General features: G+C 40.1%; 1 protein-coding gene across 7 annotated transcripts in view; it reads right to left on the bottom strand.

Annotated features, from left to right (window-relative positions):
* Positions 1-13,578: 13,578 nt before the first annotated feature.
* The window catches only part of Usp28 (ubiquitin specific peptidase 28), a 43,653-nt gene continuing 40,410 nt past the window's right edge, over positions 13,579-16,821 (bottom strand). For all 7 annotated transcript variants that reach the window (XM_010629453.3, XM_010629450.3, XM_019208220.2 and 4 more), the window contains 2 exons: positions 16,025-16,220; positions 13,579-14,745 (listed from right to left, as the gene is read on the bottom strand). In XM_010629453.3, coding sequence (XP_010627755.1) covers positions 14,570-14,745; positions 16,025-16,220 — 372 coding nt within the window. In that variant the 3' untranslated portion in view covers positions 13,579-14,569. The remainder of the gene's footprint in view (positions 14,746-16,024; positions 16,221-16,821) is intronic.

The raw sequence follows: 16,821 nt of genomic DNA on the forward strand, positions 1-16,821 counted from the left end.
GTCCAAAGAGCAAAATTACTACATTTGTTTTGATAATGTGGAAATTGAGATTTGGAGGATTTAGGCAATGCATCCGTGGCAATAATGAACTGAATCTGAACCTGAACACAGGGTTCTGAGGCTATAGCCATCTTTTTTCACTTATCCCTTTGCTTCACCAGATGGGCTGCCTGGAAAACCCACCATACCAAAAGAAAAACTAACACTGGAGCAGAAAAAACAGAAACAAAAACAAAAAACAAAGAAAACCACACAGGCTTAAAGAGAAAAACCTTGTTTGTGTGTATGTTTAGGTCCAACTAGGGCTTTTGTTGCCACATGGCCCACCTGCTCCTGCTGGTGGCTTGCATGCCTCATCCTAATCCTGCATGTGCAGGTGCTGATGACATTTTTCATCAGTATCTGATTACAGCTTTCTCTGTGAAGACATGGACACAAACTAAAGATTTTTGCAGAAAATATTCATCTTCCCCTCTCTCCTTCTACAGGACAAAGGTTTTTCTTTCTTCTCTAAATGACCACATGGCAAGACTCTTAATTCACAAATATCCAACAGGAGATCATCTTTACCCCAGGAGGGAATGTGATTTCCATTCTAGTGAGAATGCACTCCGACCAAGAGTCTGAGGAAGGCAATACTGTTCACCTAAAAATGCTTTGAAGGAGAAAATGTTGAGAAAAAAATAGAACTAATTAAATCTTTAACAATCCTTTTCTCATATAGATTTGTAGCAAATTATTTTAACATTTCTTTACTGTGATTACACACAGAAAGATGTATGGTCATATGTATTAGAAAGATAAAGGGACACAAATCAATCAGCATTCCAAGTCAAGAGCTTTTATTATGAGCAAGGAATTGTAATACCTTAGAGACTCATCAAATTTGTTGCAACTCAGCACTATCTTCTCCACCAGACTGTCTTTAGATCTGAAAATTTCATTGTTAGTAGTTAAAGAATTCCAGGAGGTCCCTATTAAAATATTCATCTGTTATCCTTCTGAGCCTATGAGACCAGTTCCAGGGAAAACTCCCTAAGAACTTTATGTGAGACAGATTCATATGGGATGGGAGAAAAATTTTTTAAAAAATGGTTTTGCAGGTTTCTGGATAGGAAGTGCTATAATGCCCAGAGTTAGAACAATGCAAAACTCACTATGGGGCCGGGGATTTAGCTCAGTGGTTCTGCCACCTGCTTTGCAAGCACAAGGTCCAGAGTTCGATCCCCAGTACCAAAAAAAAAGAAAGAAATTTCATTTGTGAAAAATTCAGTAGGAAAATGTTGGCAGGTGTGGGTTTCTAATAGAGATGTGAAGGAGGTAGAATTCACTTATTTCTCCAACAAATTTTTTCAGACCAGTTGTTTTTCTCATATCCCCATATACATTTATAAGATGTGGAGTAGGATTTTAAGTTGCCTAGAATTTCGAGCAAAGCCTCAGAGCCATGTGCTACAGGTGGTACAGTATGTGTTTTAAGGGAGAGAGAGGCTCAGCTCTGCTCCTCAGAGGTACCTTCATAGCCAACAGCCTGTAAGAAAGACAAATCCAGTTTCATTGGGGGGAATTTCTGAAAAGGGATTCCTAAGAGTTGAAAGCATGATGTTATTATGTACCCTCCCTTTCAAGGAATGCGATGGACCCAGGCCTCAGAGCTGTTTCCAGGAGAAAATCCTGGTACCTGAAGTACATCCTATCCCACCCCTACTGAGCAAGAGAAACTTCATGCTCACACTCATACTACCACTAACTTGGGTGGGGTGGGGTGTTGTGCTTTCAGTCAGAAGAATCTGAAGCACCATGGCATAGGAACAAGCCTATTTTTTTTTCCACTTTATTTTTATATATATATATATATTAGTACATGTTAGCAGTACATAATGATTACACTCATCATGGGGAGTTGGTACAGGTACATAACACATTTTAATTCTTGTTTTCATCCCCTTGCCCTCTGCCCACGCCCCCCATCTCTTGGTCCTCTTCCCTTTTGCAAAAGATCTACCTCCCAAGGCTTTTTATTCTTATACTCAAGCACAAAGAAGAAAGTCACAGGGATGGACATGACAGAAATCCTATGCTGATACAAAGTGTTACCAAGTTTTGGGGGTTCTGGGGACCCTTTAGACATTCTTTCTAGGTTCTTCTTATCCTAAACAATGAATCAGACAAAACAAAAGTAGCAAGGTTTCACATTTATTACAGGTAGGAAAAGAAACACGCTCTGCAGAGCAAGTGCGGGAAAAGCAGCACACTGCAGAGTGAGAGGAGACCACTGTGAAACAGAGAACACAGTGATCAGGAGCTTAATGGTGCTGTTTGTGTATCTCCCACTCCTCAGGCTGACATCTAAGATATCCTATCAAAAACCTGCTTGAGTTCTCAGGAGAAGAATTGAAGATAGCAATTTCTGATTTGTTCCAGGGATAGGGCTTGGGTGCCTGTCTCCTGTAACTTCATGATTGACTGTTGATATCCACTTGCCCAACCAGCTGGCTACACACTAATCTCCTGCTAAGTTTCCCCTGAAAGACATAAATCCTCATAAGTCTTTTTGGAGTGCTGAGGGTATAGAGGTCTCTGTCTTCATATAGCTACTTTCAGATGAAAGGAGCTGTAGACCCTACCTACTGGGAATTACGTTCTCTCCAACTACTTTACAATTTTGTAGCTCACCAACTGGGTTGAAAAGAAAACCTATCAGAAGACAAGGAGAAAAGAGTTAATGTCTCTTTGTGAAAAACTGTTGAGCTCAGAAAGTTTGGTGAATTTTTCAGGAGAATTATGGGGTGTGGTCTGAAGACAATCTGAAGCCTGGAATGGATAAATTTTATTAGATTGGGGATGCAGAGCTCAGATATGAAGAAGGAACAGGTTAGAATGATTTCTTGGTCTGTCTTAAAAGGTAGACTGACAAATCCAGGAATTAGAGACATTAAGCATTATTTCCACATTTCTTGTGAAGGAGAGAGGAGGCAAAGAGGTATATTAGATAAATTACCAAGAGCATTTTATAGTGACTCTATTTATCTACACTCAGAGCAGAATAGGAGTCTTGCTTTTTGAAGAGGAGGCTGAGGTCTTCTAGAGGTGCACAGGAGTAGCTCTCTTCTACTGGGTGGTCTTTTTCCTCAGATAGCTCAAGTGGAGCTGGCTCTATAATTGCCAGTTGTCCCTATGCTATGCCCAATCATCTGTACAGGTTCTGACAAAGGAGGTGGTCTGAGTTTGGTAGGGTTACTTGCAACAGAGTAGCCACATTTTGTAGCCATCACGTGCTTGCTGTTAGTCTTAGCCCTATGAAAAATTCAAGTGACTACTTCTCATGTAGGGTTTTTATAACTTTTCACTGTATTCCCTGAGGAAAGACCAGTTTTGTTTTTTGTTCATTGGTTGATGTACATATTTTTATTGGTATGAGGAAGAATACCAAAGAAATTCAGATTTTAAAATTACCTATGGAAGGACTACTTGGAATGGTTCCTCAGGAACAGAGAATAAAGCTAGGATCTTGAGGGGCTGTAAAGCTGCTTCTCTTCTCTACCTAGTAAGCCTTCTGATTTTCCAACGAGATTTTGACATATTTCTTTGGTGTTCCTTGGAACGAATGACAGCAACCTGCCTGGGAAGATAGACTATCACCAGTTTTACTAGTAAATCTCTTAGTAAGGGAGTAGGACAATTAAAAACTCAAGGCTAGAGCCAGGGATTTAGCTCAGTGGTTCCAGCGCCTGCCTCGCAAGCACAAGGACCCAAGTTCAATCCCCGGTACAAAAAAAAAAAAAATTTGTCCTTCAGATTGACATGTCAAAGCAGATGTAAAGAAACTAACTAGGGTTCCAGTTGACCCTAATTATGGCTATACATAGATCTAGGACAGCGTTTTCCAGAGAAGGGAGTTTTTTTGTTTTGTTTTCTTATTGAGTTTATTGGTACTTTTTAAGTATACAGTACAGTTACATTAATGATTGGGATCTTGTACCTTTACATGACAGATCTTGGTTCTCATCTTTTCCCCATACCCCCTGCCCTCCCTTCACCCCCTCCAACCTCCCCTATTTAAAAAGACTTTGCTTCCATTTTTTCCTTTTCTCATATTTTTTCTTGTCCCTTATCTCCTTTCCCCTACCCTTCCCCCTTCTGAGAAGGGAGATTTAAAAAGTCTAAAAGGAACTGAATTTTCTTACCCATAATATCCAGAGTCACCCATGGTTTCTTGCAGGAGATGGAGAAGTCCATGGACACGGGCATTACACATTGCCCCAGGCCACTTCTGCAGTGGGAGAAGTTTTGGCTGGCCTAGCCCTTCTCTGGGAGTGAGGAGAGTCAATCCTCCAGTGCTATAAGTCAGGCACACCAGCCACCTGACACACGGAGCAGGTCCCAGGCAGTGGCTTGGTATAGTCCCATCCCAATGTCATTTTCAATTAATAATAAGCCTCGGATAAACCTCTTTGGCTACAATATTGCCACTATGCAAAGATGCCAAATGTCATTTAACCAGGCTTTGTTTGGCCTTGGACTTGCCCTTGGATGACTTGAGTATGCTTATAAAGCATTGCCAATTGCAATAGCCATCATCTTGGTCCATCTTTCCTCAGCTTTTCTCTTTTCATCCCCATCTAAATTCCAGTTGTTGAACACAGACAAGGTCATGTCTGGCAGTTGGATCATAGGCATCTGGGGGCCCATATGCAATGCTACCAGGATCTTTCAAAAACACTGGGTCTCCCAGGGCAGTAGCCTCTGGTGGAAATACGTGGGAGAGACCTATAGTCCTTGGACAGACAGGTGGGCATCTGAGGACATGATCCATATTAATTTCCTCTTCCTCAGAGGCCTCATTAACACATTCACAATGGGGCCATGATTCATATGTCTCACGGCTGACTGGCTCTAACTTAATTAGTATACCTCACTGCCAGGCAGCTCTGATTTGAATTTGATCACCTGATGTTATATAGCTAACCTGTGCACACTATGATGTTTTGCTTACTCTGCACAAATCACTTGCCTGCATGTATAAGATGGGTTTTGTTTTTGTTTTTTGAGACAAGGTCTCACTATGTAGTTGAGACTGAACTGGAACTCACTATGTAGCCCAGGCTGGTCTCAGACTCACAGTGATCCTCCTGCCTCAGCCTCCCGAGTGCTGGGATTACAAGCGTGCGCCACCATGCTCAGTTTATAAAATGTTTTAAAGACATTTATGAATATAATTTTTTAATCTAATGACATGAATAAATTTGTTGTAATTTTAATTGGTGTGAATAGGATATTTTTATTTGGGTATTAATTATTCAAATTCAAGCAACTAATTAGATTCAGTCTATTTATATTTTAATTAATTTTATTAGTAAAAAGACTGCAATGGAATAGCCCATGCATGTACCACTGGTGGTTCAAACCAGTGGAAACATGTTAAGTACCATGGGCCTTTCCAGTAATAAAAAAACAGAGGCTTGGACAAAACAAGCATAAAAGTTAGTGAGGTTTTACCTTTATTAAAGGTAGGAGAAGGAACAGGCTCTGCAGAGTGCGAGCAGACCACTGTGAGAGTGCAGTGAGCAAGAACTTAATGGTGCTCTTCTGTATCCCTCACTCCTCAGGCTGAGGTCAGGTCTGGGCTGTCCTATCACAAATCTGCTTGAGTTCTAGAATTAAAGATAGCAATTTCTGATCAGTTCCAGGTGCAGGGCTTGGGTTCCTATCTCTTGGTCTTTATGATTGACAATTCACACCAACTTGCCCAACTGGCTGGCCGCACCTGAATCTCCTGCTTCAAAAGATCAAGAAGGCAAATTTTTCTAGCAATCCTAAAGTAGGCAGGGACCAGTCTCTTGATGCCATCACATGTAGAGATGGAATTCCAGTTGCACGTGTACTTTCCTATCATGCCTCTCCTTCAATGATGCTTGTCTCATTATGTTGAGTCTCCAACCATGGTTTTTACTATGAAAGGCAAAGGTAACTGTAGGTTATTTTAATGACTCTTTACATATGTGTTTGTCCTTCACCATGGGAGAATCCCTAGTATTGTGTTTTTGTGTGTGTGGGGTTTTTTTTTTTTTGGTACCGGGGATCGAACTCAGGTCCTTGCACTTGCGAGGCAGGCCACAGTACAGCTGAGCTAAATCCCCAGCCCCCTAGTATTGTTTTAAATAAGGTAGGTTATTGTCTTAATAGGACTTTATTTTTCATGATCCTAACTTCCAGGAATGCCTGGTGACTACACAACCATTGATCATTAATCTCAAACTCCTCAGCCCCTCATCCCTTCGTGCTTTTAACGTACCTCAGAGCCTTAAAGATGTTAACAATTCCCTCAGTATTACTACTAAGGTGGAACCCACAAAGGTTCTTGGGAATATCCAACTTTGTTGAGGGCCATTCTACATAATTTGTGGGGAAAAATCATTTCATAATTAAAGTATGACTATAACTAAGGCCCAATGTCTTTTTTTTTTTTTTTTTTTTGAGACAGGGTCTACGTAGTTCAGACTGCCCTACAACTATGTAGCCCAGGCTGGTCTCCAACTCACAGCAATCCTCCTGTCTCAGCCTCCCAAGTGCTAGGATTACAGGCGTGCACCACCACGCCCGGCATTAGGACCAACGTCATCCTGATCAGAAGCCAGCTATGGCATGCGGAAACATAACTCCATTTTGCCTCTAGTCATAAATTGAGACCTCAATGGTCTGGTGATACTGTGCCACTCAAGGACAAGAATATGTCAGCAGAAGTCATCTTGGTTCTTTGAGAACCATTAAGTAGTAATAAAAAAAAGAGAAAGGTTTCACCTGGGGAAGGACAAATTCTTTATTAGCCTCCTATCTCATCCCACCTATTATAAGAATACTCTCCTTACCGCCCTCATAAACATAGGATACTGCTGCCCTGTAAGTCACCTGATACTCCAATTAGTGTGTACCCAATAAATAATGGCTAGCTCAGAGTGTCTTCTTTGCCCACTCTGAGGTACTGACCTCCCAGCCAATTATTATGAAAGTACGGATCTATCTCTATCGTCTTTCTTTAGCTCTCATCATCCACCTTTCTAGACAGATCAGAGGATTGATCACCCTCCAATACAACTTGATGTGTAGAGGCTGAGAAATGGTCTGAGTATCACCAGAGCAGCATGAAGGCAGAAGGCTTCTTGGGGCTGGAGAGCAGCAGTGTATGTACTTTTGCCTTTTACTGGAATGAGGGGTTCATTATTCCACAGCCCGTTTACATGCTGGGACAGTCCTGGTGTTACCAATCAGTTGAGAGTTCTTTTGCTTGACTCAGATGCAAAGGAGTCAACAAAGTGCAGCTGTTCTAGCAACCCCTGGGTTCTGTGTGCCAAGTGGCTCTCGGCCCATAGTGTTATAGCTATGGGCTTTAATTGAAGACACTGGTTGACAATAGTTAATGCCAGACACAGTAAGTCAATACTGTCAGTTGTCAGTCTGTTACTGCAAGGCACCACTGGCCACTGCCAGTCAATACCCAGCCAGCTTATGCCCTCAGTTGAGCCTGTTACTGGTCTGTCCCTGATCTTCCCAGGCTGCTGGTTTCTGTGAAAGGAGTACTCCTTACAAAGCAGCAGCTGTTGGATTGAGTGCAAGGCATCTCAGTCACAGCTGTAATGGCAACAGTTCCTCAGCAGAACAATGGGAGACTTGGCTGTTTTACAGTTGTTGTGTCTCCATAAAAAATGGCAGGGTCAAACTACAGGAATCTTCAGGAGGGCTGGCTGTATTTATTAATCAGTTTTAGGGAGTTTGGGGCAGTTAGGGATGCTAATAATGCCAGTAGGTCCTTCTCTAATCTTCACTATGTTAGAGGTGGCTTACCCACTGCTTCTTCAGAGGCAACAGCAGCATTTGGAACAGAGGAGAGAAGGAGCAGCATCAGCTGCTGAGCTGTGCTTGCTGTCAGAGGGCCCAGAGAGCAACTGTGAAGTAATCTTAAGTGGTGGCAGGACATTGAGGAACATGGTTTCCATCCATTCTCAGAGGATCGAGGGCAAGCAAAGGGAAGCGAAAGGGAAGGATGTAACAGCTGTTGGCCAAACCACACTCCCTGTAGCCATCACACAAAAATGGGTAGAGGCAGGCTGTTTGTCTGTCTCACAGGCAAACTTGTCCCAGAGCACCACTGAAGGAGAGGACTAGAGCTGAGAGGGACATTACGAGGTCTTGCAGGAAACCCCAAAGCCAGCACGGCATGTAATATAGAAATTTTCTATAGGGTTCTCTGAATCAGAGTCCACAAAATGTCCCATATGAGATAATCATTAAATTCTGCTGTAACAAAGAACACTAGATCCTACAAATACTTGGTATTTATAAAATTTTAAAAAGTCCTTTGTTTCCCATAAAATTTCTTCCCCCAAGCTCTAAAGGAACCCAGTGTATGTAAAAGAAGGAATGAAGGAGAATAGGAGAATTCTGATAGCTCCTTCGTTACTGCTGGTGTATGAAGTTCAGGGTGGCCCTGAACTAGGCAGCAGAGAACCTCTGAAATAAACGCAAAGGAGTAAGCTGTGGATACATACTCACCTGAACCCTACAGTACACAGAAATCATTCTATTGCATGCTCATACAAGAAAACAAAGTTATGAGATCTTCTTGAGATGTTGTCAAGGGGCAAAGAAGGAAAAAAAATCATGTTTTAAGTAGCAGTGACACCATATCCTATCACGGTCAGGCCATTCAATAAAGTGATTAAAGTAATATCTAAAAACATGAGTCAGGTATGAGATACTGTAATTTTGGTGGGGGGGTAGTTTGAGACAAGGTTTCGCTGTAGTTGAGACTGACCTTGAACTCACTACATAGCCCAGGCTGATCTCGAACTCACAGTGATCCTCCTGCCTCAGCCTCCCGAGTGTTGGGATTACAGGCATGCGCCACCAAACCCAACAGAGATAATGTGACTTTTTATATCCAGCATAAGCTCTTAACCTTTTGATGACACCATCTTTTAGTCAGGTTGCCTAACACGCACATATCCATTTACTAGAGATCCTTAACTCCTGGGTATCTATATTATATCCTAATTATTTAAGTATAATGCCCTACACAATACAGGACAACCCTTAAAATTCTAGACCCATGAAAAATTTCCCTATAAGGACTTCATCTGGAGCTCTACTTTACACTGAGTCATTGTGACATCTACTTTAACCCTTAAAACACAACTAGGGGTATTTTCCTACTTGACAGATCAGGAAAACAAGTTCAGCCAGTATGTGAAACCAGATTTGTCAGATTCTAATGTAATTCTTTCCATAAAACCCATCTTATAAGAGACATACTGATCCAATAGAGATTTATAAGCTAGGAAAGCTGTAGAATTGTTTAACTCATCCATGAGCACTACTCTTTAGACAGGCAAGATGACTTCCATGGATGGATGTGGCAGCATGTACCTAGGGGCCCAGCTATTTAGAGGCTGAGAAAGGAGAATGCTTGAGACCAAGAGTTCAGGGCCAGAAAGAAACTGCCAAAAAAAAAAAAAAAAAAAGATTTTTGTGAATATTTTCAGGTTTTCACTGGGATTTTATCCTTACTAAAATCCGCTAATTTGAGAAGATTGTCTTTGGCAAGCAGTGGTACCTCTAGCTTACTTACCATCAGGATACTAGATAGAAAACTGGTCACCTGAGAAATGCAAATCAAAACTATATTGAGATTCTATCTCACCCCTGTCAGAATAGCTACCATCAAGAACACAAAACAAATTACCACCACCAACAAAAGACTACCAAAACAACAGATACCAATGAGAACAATGGTGGGGGGGACACCTCTACATTGTTGGGGTAATATAAATTAGTAGAGCCACTATGGGAATCAGCATTGAGGTTCCTCAAAAAATTAAAAATAAAACTTTGATGTAGCCAAGCTATAGCACTCATTGACTAGCTATACCACTCCTTGGTATATACAAGAAACAATTAGTCAGAATACTCTAAGGATACCTGCATACCCATGTTCATTTTACTGTGGCACAATTCACAACAGCTGAGACATGGAATTAGCCTAGACATTCAACATATTAATGGATAAAGAAAATGTGGAGTAAGTACACAATGGGGAATTTTTCAGTCACAAAGAAGAATGAACTTCAGTCATTTGAAAAAAAAAAAAAAAAAAAAAAAAAAGCAAAAACAAAAACAAAAACAAAAAAAACCCAAAGTGGATAGAGGGGCCAGGGATTTAGCTCAGGGGTTTCATGACCTGCCTCACAAGCGCAGGGTCCTGAGTTCAATCCCCAGTACCAAAACAACAACAACAAAAAATGGAAGGATCTGGAGACTATGCTGTTGAACAAAATAAACTAGACTCAGAAAGACAAATCTGGCATGTTTTGCCTTATATGGAGAATTTTTTAGAACATGAGAAAAAAAGAATATTGTTAGGGCCCGGGATTTAGCTCAGTGGTGCTGCTGCCTGCCTCACAAGCACAGGGTCCTGAGTTTGATCCCTGGTACCAAAAAAGAAGAACAGTATTGTTTGACAAGAGAAAGGAAACAAGAGGAAGTGGGTAAAAACATAAGGGGCAAGGTGGGGTGGATATGAGCAAAATATACATAAGCTCCCCTCCCCAAATGTGAAACCAGATGAGGAAGGGCAAAGATGGTGAAGGGGTGAAAATGATCAGAGTACGTTATGTGCATATATGATGCTGCCCAAATGAAACCCATTAATCTGTATAACCAATAAAAGTGTGTGGGGTGGGACTGGTCATTCACGAACCTTAAAACCAGTATCGGCACACTTTTACCTTTCAGAGTTCACTGTTGGTAGCTCATGGATACCACCTTTGTGCCAGCCTATCAATTCCAACTCATCTAAAGATTGTAGACAGTTTCTATCTTTATGCTGACTGTACTCAAATTCCATATTCCTGTTCATTATCACAATTTCTTGTGCTGCTGGCGAAACAGAAGCAACTGTGGGAGGGTTTTCTTATTGTGAAATGGGAAGAGATCAGGTTTCTTTCCTGCTGGATCCACTGCTTGAATAGAATCTATTTGTGCATTTATCAGAGGCCAATCAACTAACCCAGCAAGGTGGTTTAAGGGTTATCACAGGCAATGCAGCAATCAAGCGTGCTGAGAAAAAAAGAGACCTAAGTGTCCTTAAAACAGCACTCAAGCCACTTCCCTCCAATTTGTAGATTACTATGTTTATTGCTCAACAACTTAAAAAGAATGTGAAGAATTCTTTTACAGGCTCAAGAAAAAGTAATGCAATAACTCAATAGCTCCGAATTTCAATTTGTGAGAAAACCTTGAAAAACTGATGTCTTTGGTTATTAAAATCAAAAATTACAAAACCTAGCTGAAGAGCTGGTATATAGTTCAGTGGTGCCACGCCTGCCTAGCAAGCGCAAGGTCCTGAGTTCGATCCCTAGTACTGAAAAAATAAAAAAGTCATAGAAATCAGTTAAATTCAAGACAAGAGGCTCAACAACAAAAAAACTGAGAACAGCCGGGCATGGTGGCGCACTCCTGTAATCCCAGCACTTGGGAGGCTGAGGCAGGAGGATCGCTGTGAGTTGGAGACCAGCCTAGGCTACATAGTGAGCTCCAGGTCAGTCTCAACTACATAGTGAGACCCTGTCTCAAAAAACCAAACAAAACAAAACAAAAAAATTGACAACAGGCTTAAGTATGAATTTCACACAAGACAATGGCCAAAGTTCACTTAAGTAAATGAAGAGATGCTCATAGTTTGGAGGGAAGTACAAGTTAGAACCAGGAGAAATCAATGACATACCTATGAGGATGGCTAAGATTAAAAATACTAACAAAACAAATGTTGACAGGGATATAGAGCAACGACTTAATAAACTGTTGGTGGGAGCTTAAATTTGTACAACCATTTTGGAAGCTGTTTGGTAATATCTAATTAAGATATATCTACCTATATCTATATCCACATATTATTACCATGACCCCGTAATTATATACCAATCGCTACATATACCCATCTGTACCTCTTTCAAGAAATGTGCAGGGTAAAAATGAGTTTAAATGGATTCTGGTTTTTTTGTTTTGTTTTGATTGGTATCAGGGATTGAACTCAGGACCATGCACACAGGAGGCAGGCACGGCACCACCAAGCTACATCCCCAGCCCTTATTTCATTTTGGTGGTACTGAGGAACCTAAGTCCTTTGCACTGACCTATATACCCAGCACCCCTCCCCACATTCCTTTAAAATTCTGCACAGGATCTCAATAAGTTGCTAAATTGTCCAGGCTGGGCTCAAACTTGCAGCCCTCTGCTTCATCCTCTCAAAAGTGTTATGATTACAGGCACATGCCACCATACCTGGCTTTTTAGTTCTTAAAGGTCTTTAAAATTCAAACAAGAGGTTCCAACTCTAGTTAACCATGAAAAGCCTAAAACCAATCTCAACGAGATTTAGGTTGAGGTCAAATATCCCACTCACTCTTAAATCATTTACCTAAGGGCACATAAACTTCTTCCTCCTCGTTTCCCTTTCCCTCATTCTTTTTCCCAGCTTTTAAAAATATAAAAAAATCAGTCTTAGCCTGAGGACTATAAAAAAATAGTCTGAGATCTTAGTTTGTAGAGCCTTCTAAGAAACATGGTGCTAAGTACAGGCAGCCAGCTATGGGGGAAAAAGAAAATAGTTCTCAGCACTCCACCTGGTGGTCTGAGTGGATCTAAACGATACAGGCTACGGAGCAACACAATCTGCAGGTGTTCACCTGATCCTTTCTTGGCCAGTGTAGATTCCTAATAGGTAATGGGGAAATAACTACTGAGGAGAACAAGTGAGGGGTAGAGGGACAGATGGAAGCAACCAAACCAACAAACTATAAAAGATAATTGAGAGGTCATTAAAGGATAAGCTATGAAGACAGCCTAAACCAGTTCCAGTGATCACCATCTCAGGGTTATCACATGAAGTGAAACAATATAACCAAAGTGTAGTGAACACTGACTCAATAAGGACAGGAATTAAAGGCAAATGGTGATTATACAGAACTTCAAACAGTAAAATGGGTAAGAAAATTGATCAACTTCTCTTAAAATGAATCTTTGCAATGGACTTTGAAAACAAAACCACCACTGAATATCTGTAAAAGATGACCTGCCAGTTAAGAAAAATAAAAGAAATTCAGTTTTTTTTTTTTTTGAGGGGGTGCTGGAAATTAAACTCAGGGCTTCACACCTTCCCAGGCAAGTACTGTGCTGCTGAGCTACAACTCCAGCCATAGAAATACAGTTTTAAGAGGGAAAAAAAAATTTTTTTTGTTTTTTTGCATTCTAAAACTGCACAAATTCCAATGTGGATACACCTCATGAATGCAAATAATAAATGAGATGAGAAGGTTATCTGGCAACACCAGCCTCTGTCCAGGAATTGACTACAACTTACTCTTTCAAATGCTGGCACCTTCAGTCTCATCAAGTTTCTCAAGCCTTTAACCTGCCTTTTTCTTCTAAAGAAGAAAAGTTGAAACAAGACAAATGCTTATCAGTCCATCCATTTCCAAAGTGAAAAATACACATTTAAATGAGGGCCACAGTGTACACCAAAGGTAAAACAAATACTTTTATTGCACATTATAAAATCTGCATAGTTGTATCAAGTTTTTTTTCCTCCCATGTTTCTATTAATCTTTAAATTTTGGTTAAAACATAATTCCCTGTTAGGAGTAGTTTAAAAATGGTTTTCTCTCTAAATATACATACATATATATTTTTTTTTTACAACTCTATATTCCTTATTTTTTAAAAGCAAAAAAAGAAAGGAATCAAAATGTTTTATTGGGCAAGCAGTAGCCTCAGACACCTATTTCTGACTATTTTCAGATAGAGAATTTTGCCTAAATGGTTAATAACTATTAAAATTCCATTTTTAGTCAAGATGCATATGCTATTTTTCCAAAGTCCTTAACTGCTTTCTTTTTACTCAGGACTGTGGATGAGGTCTTTTGGCTTATTTAAAAATATAAAAGAGAAGAAAGGAGGTACAGCTTTCTGACTTTTCAGCATCTCCTGTCATGCAACCTTATGTTCTACCCACATGGAAAGGGGGTAGGCTCATTAGCAACCCATTTTTGTCTCCTCTTGTCAAGAGCAAGGCAGGGTTTATATTATTAATCTCTTATAGTTTAGAATTTTAAAATGTCATCTGTACTTGATAAAGTAACTAGTAGCTGTTCATCTGGTTTAGGTTGTGATGAATCACTCTTCTATTCTGATGTCAAAAATATTTATGCCTGAAGAATAATTTAAAAAGTGGTGAGAGGCTTAGAAAAGCCCAAGTGTTGTGGTTTCAAGGCATTTCGGGTCTTCAGGCATAATTTAATACCTTAATACACAGTTTCCTGCCTTTTCTAGTGAAATAACTCTGTACCTAAAAAGTGCAACTTCATCTTTAATCCTTCTTTAAACACGCAGCATACGTGGGTTGTGGATGTGAATCTTACTTATCCACCTAATCCCTTTCCCCCGTGAACACTGTCAACAGACTGCTGTGTGACAAGTAGGCAACCAGAGAATACGGTGGGCCTTGAACGTAAGGTGCTTATTTCACTGTTACAGTTGAAACTCCTTGAATTGACTCCATGACAGCTGCAAATCGGCTACAAAGGTCATAGGGAGAATTAGGTCGAATAGTTGGCGGTTCCTTCAAGACAATGATTTCTGCAGAAGGATCCAGAAGCCTGGGTAGAAACTCCCCTAAGCACAGCTGCAAATTTTCTGTACAGGGAAAAGGGACGGTTACATATACAGTTAAACAGATCCCTATGTAAAACTAGGAAGCCTGCAACTATATCGGAAGAATTCAAATGGCTCATTACTCAACCTCAAAGGTCAAACGAAGCATTATACTACAGCTAACTACAAATGATGCATTTATGCCAACCAGAACCAGGAGCTAAATGCCAAATAGAGCAAAGCTTTAGATCACTGCTTTAAGCTGTCTGACGATGAGAGCAACACTACATATTCACGTTTTCATGGACATGTCTTGTGATCATTTGTCTTTTTGTTTTAATACTTGAGAAGGTAGATATGATACTCTGTACGTACATATAATAATGCTATATTCTTTCAAAGGCTTAAAATACACCAATGTTTACACATGGCATTAAACAAAGCTATCGATCACTCATGGTCTAATAACTGAAGATATTAAAAGGAAATATGCAAAAAAGGAAATATGTAGAAACTATATATAATTTATCAATAAATACTATAAACATGAACACGAACAAATCACTGAAATATCTTTACATGAGTGAGAAAGTAAAAAGGGGGTTATACAGCAGAATATAAACCAACCTTCCAAATCTACTGAACTCATTTAGCAAATAGTTTTGGGCCCCCACCTCATGATACTTTGGAAGCAAGTATACTTCATATACTAATTTATTAATCTTGAAGTTGTCATATTTAATAATGTATCTTACAACTTCAAGCCATAGGCAAATTTAGTTAAGGCCATTGGGTAATCATCAGACTTTGCATAAACAGATTTTGGCAGATGAGAAAATAATGGAAGTCTGGTATTCCTGGAGAGAACTAATTATTTTCAAACAGGTTGTTAGCTATCCATGGAAGTGACTGCTTGCCTCAGAAGAAGTAAATGTGAGTTAAGACACAAAATCTAAGGGCTGGGGACTTAGCTCAGCGGTTCGGTGGCTTGCCTTGCAAACACAAGGACCCAATTTCAATTCCCGGTACAAAAAAAAAAAAGACACAAAGTCAAGGCTTGTACCCCTCGTTTCCACAGACCCATTTAATTCACTTATCTTCTAGGGACTTCCAATGCTCTAAAATGCTTTGACAACTAGTGCTAAAAAGAAAGACCATTGTAATCTCTAAGATTCATAAAACCTTAGCAATTAATGGAGGTAAAAACAACATACCCAGGTTGGGGATTTGGTTCAGTGGTTCTGGTACCTGCCTTACAAGTGCAAGGACCCAAGTTCGATCCCTGGTACCCCCCCCCCAAAAAAGTTTAAAAACAACATACCTGCAATATCCTGCCCAAGGTAAGAGCACCAATGGTTTCTCATGACTTCAATGGCATCCAGGTCATCCTTGGAGATGTCATTATTAATGATAAGGTGAATGCATGGAATGATCAATTCATTCATCACATTAATGCCTTCTGTTACAGAGTGGTCATCATTTGTTTCAAAGAGTGAAGCTGCTCTGGCATTTAGCTCCTACAGACAAAAGGCAGAATGGGGGGAGAAAATGTCTGAAAAAGATAAATATCTATTTAACAAGAATCTAAATATATGGGTCCCTTACTCTACTGCACAGTGGAGTCACCAGGAAATCTTGAAAAACCACCAATGCCCGGTTTCCAGCCCAAATATGCAGATATTATTAGCATACTGATGACTTGGGAATCAGAATTCATAAAAGCTTGCAAAATTATTTTAATGCAAGCAAGTCTGATCCACTGGCCTAAACTTACAAGTCAAGGTCATGTTAACATCTCCTTCCATCGAAAAACATCAATGGTTCTTACTTCCACTGAGCATCAGAATCTCCTGCCCTAAGCTAAGTGCAGTAGCACATATCTGTAATCACAGCACTCTAGGAGGCCAAAGCAAGAAGACTGCAGTTCAAGCCCAGGATGGGAAATCTGGCAACTTAGCTAGTCTGTCTCAAGTTTTAAAAAAATAAAGTAATAAAACATTAAAAAAACATAAGGGCTGGTGATATTCCTCAGTGCATATTACTGGGTACCCCCAGTACCAGGGACAAAAAAAAAAAAAAAAAAAAAAAAAAAATTTTCAATTAAACAATAAACCCAGA

The sequence above is a fragment of the Fukomys damarensis genome, unplaced genomic scaffold, assembly GCF_012274545.1.
Source record: "Fukomys damarensis isolate Sample0158 unplaced genomic scaffold, DMR_v1.0_HiC HiC_scaffold_16, whole genome shotgun sequence".
NCBI classification, from domain to species: domain Eukaryota; kingdom Metazoa; phylum Chordata; class Mammalia; order Rodentia; family Bathyergidae; genus Fukomys; species Fukomys damarensis.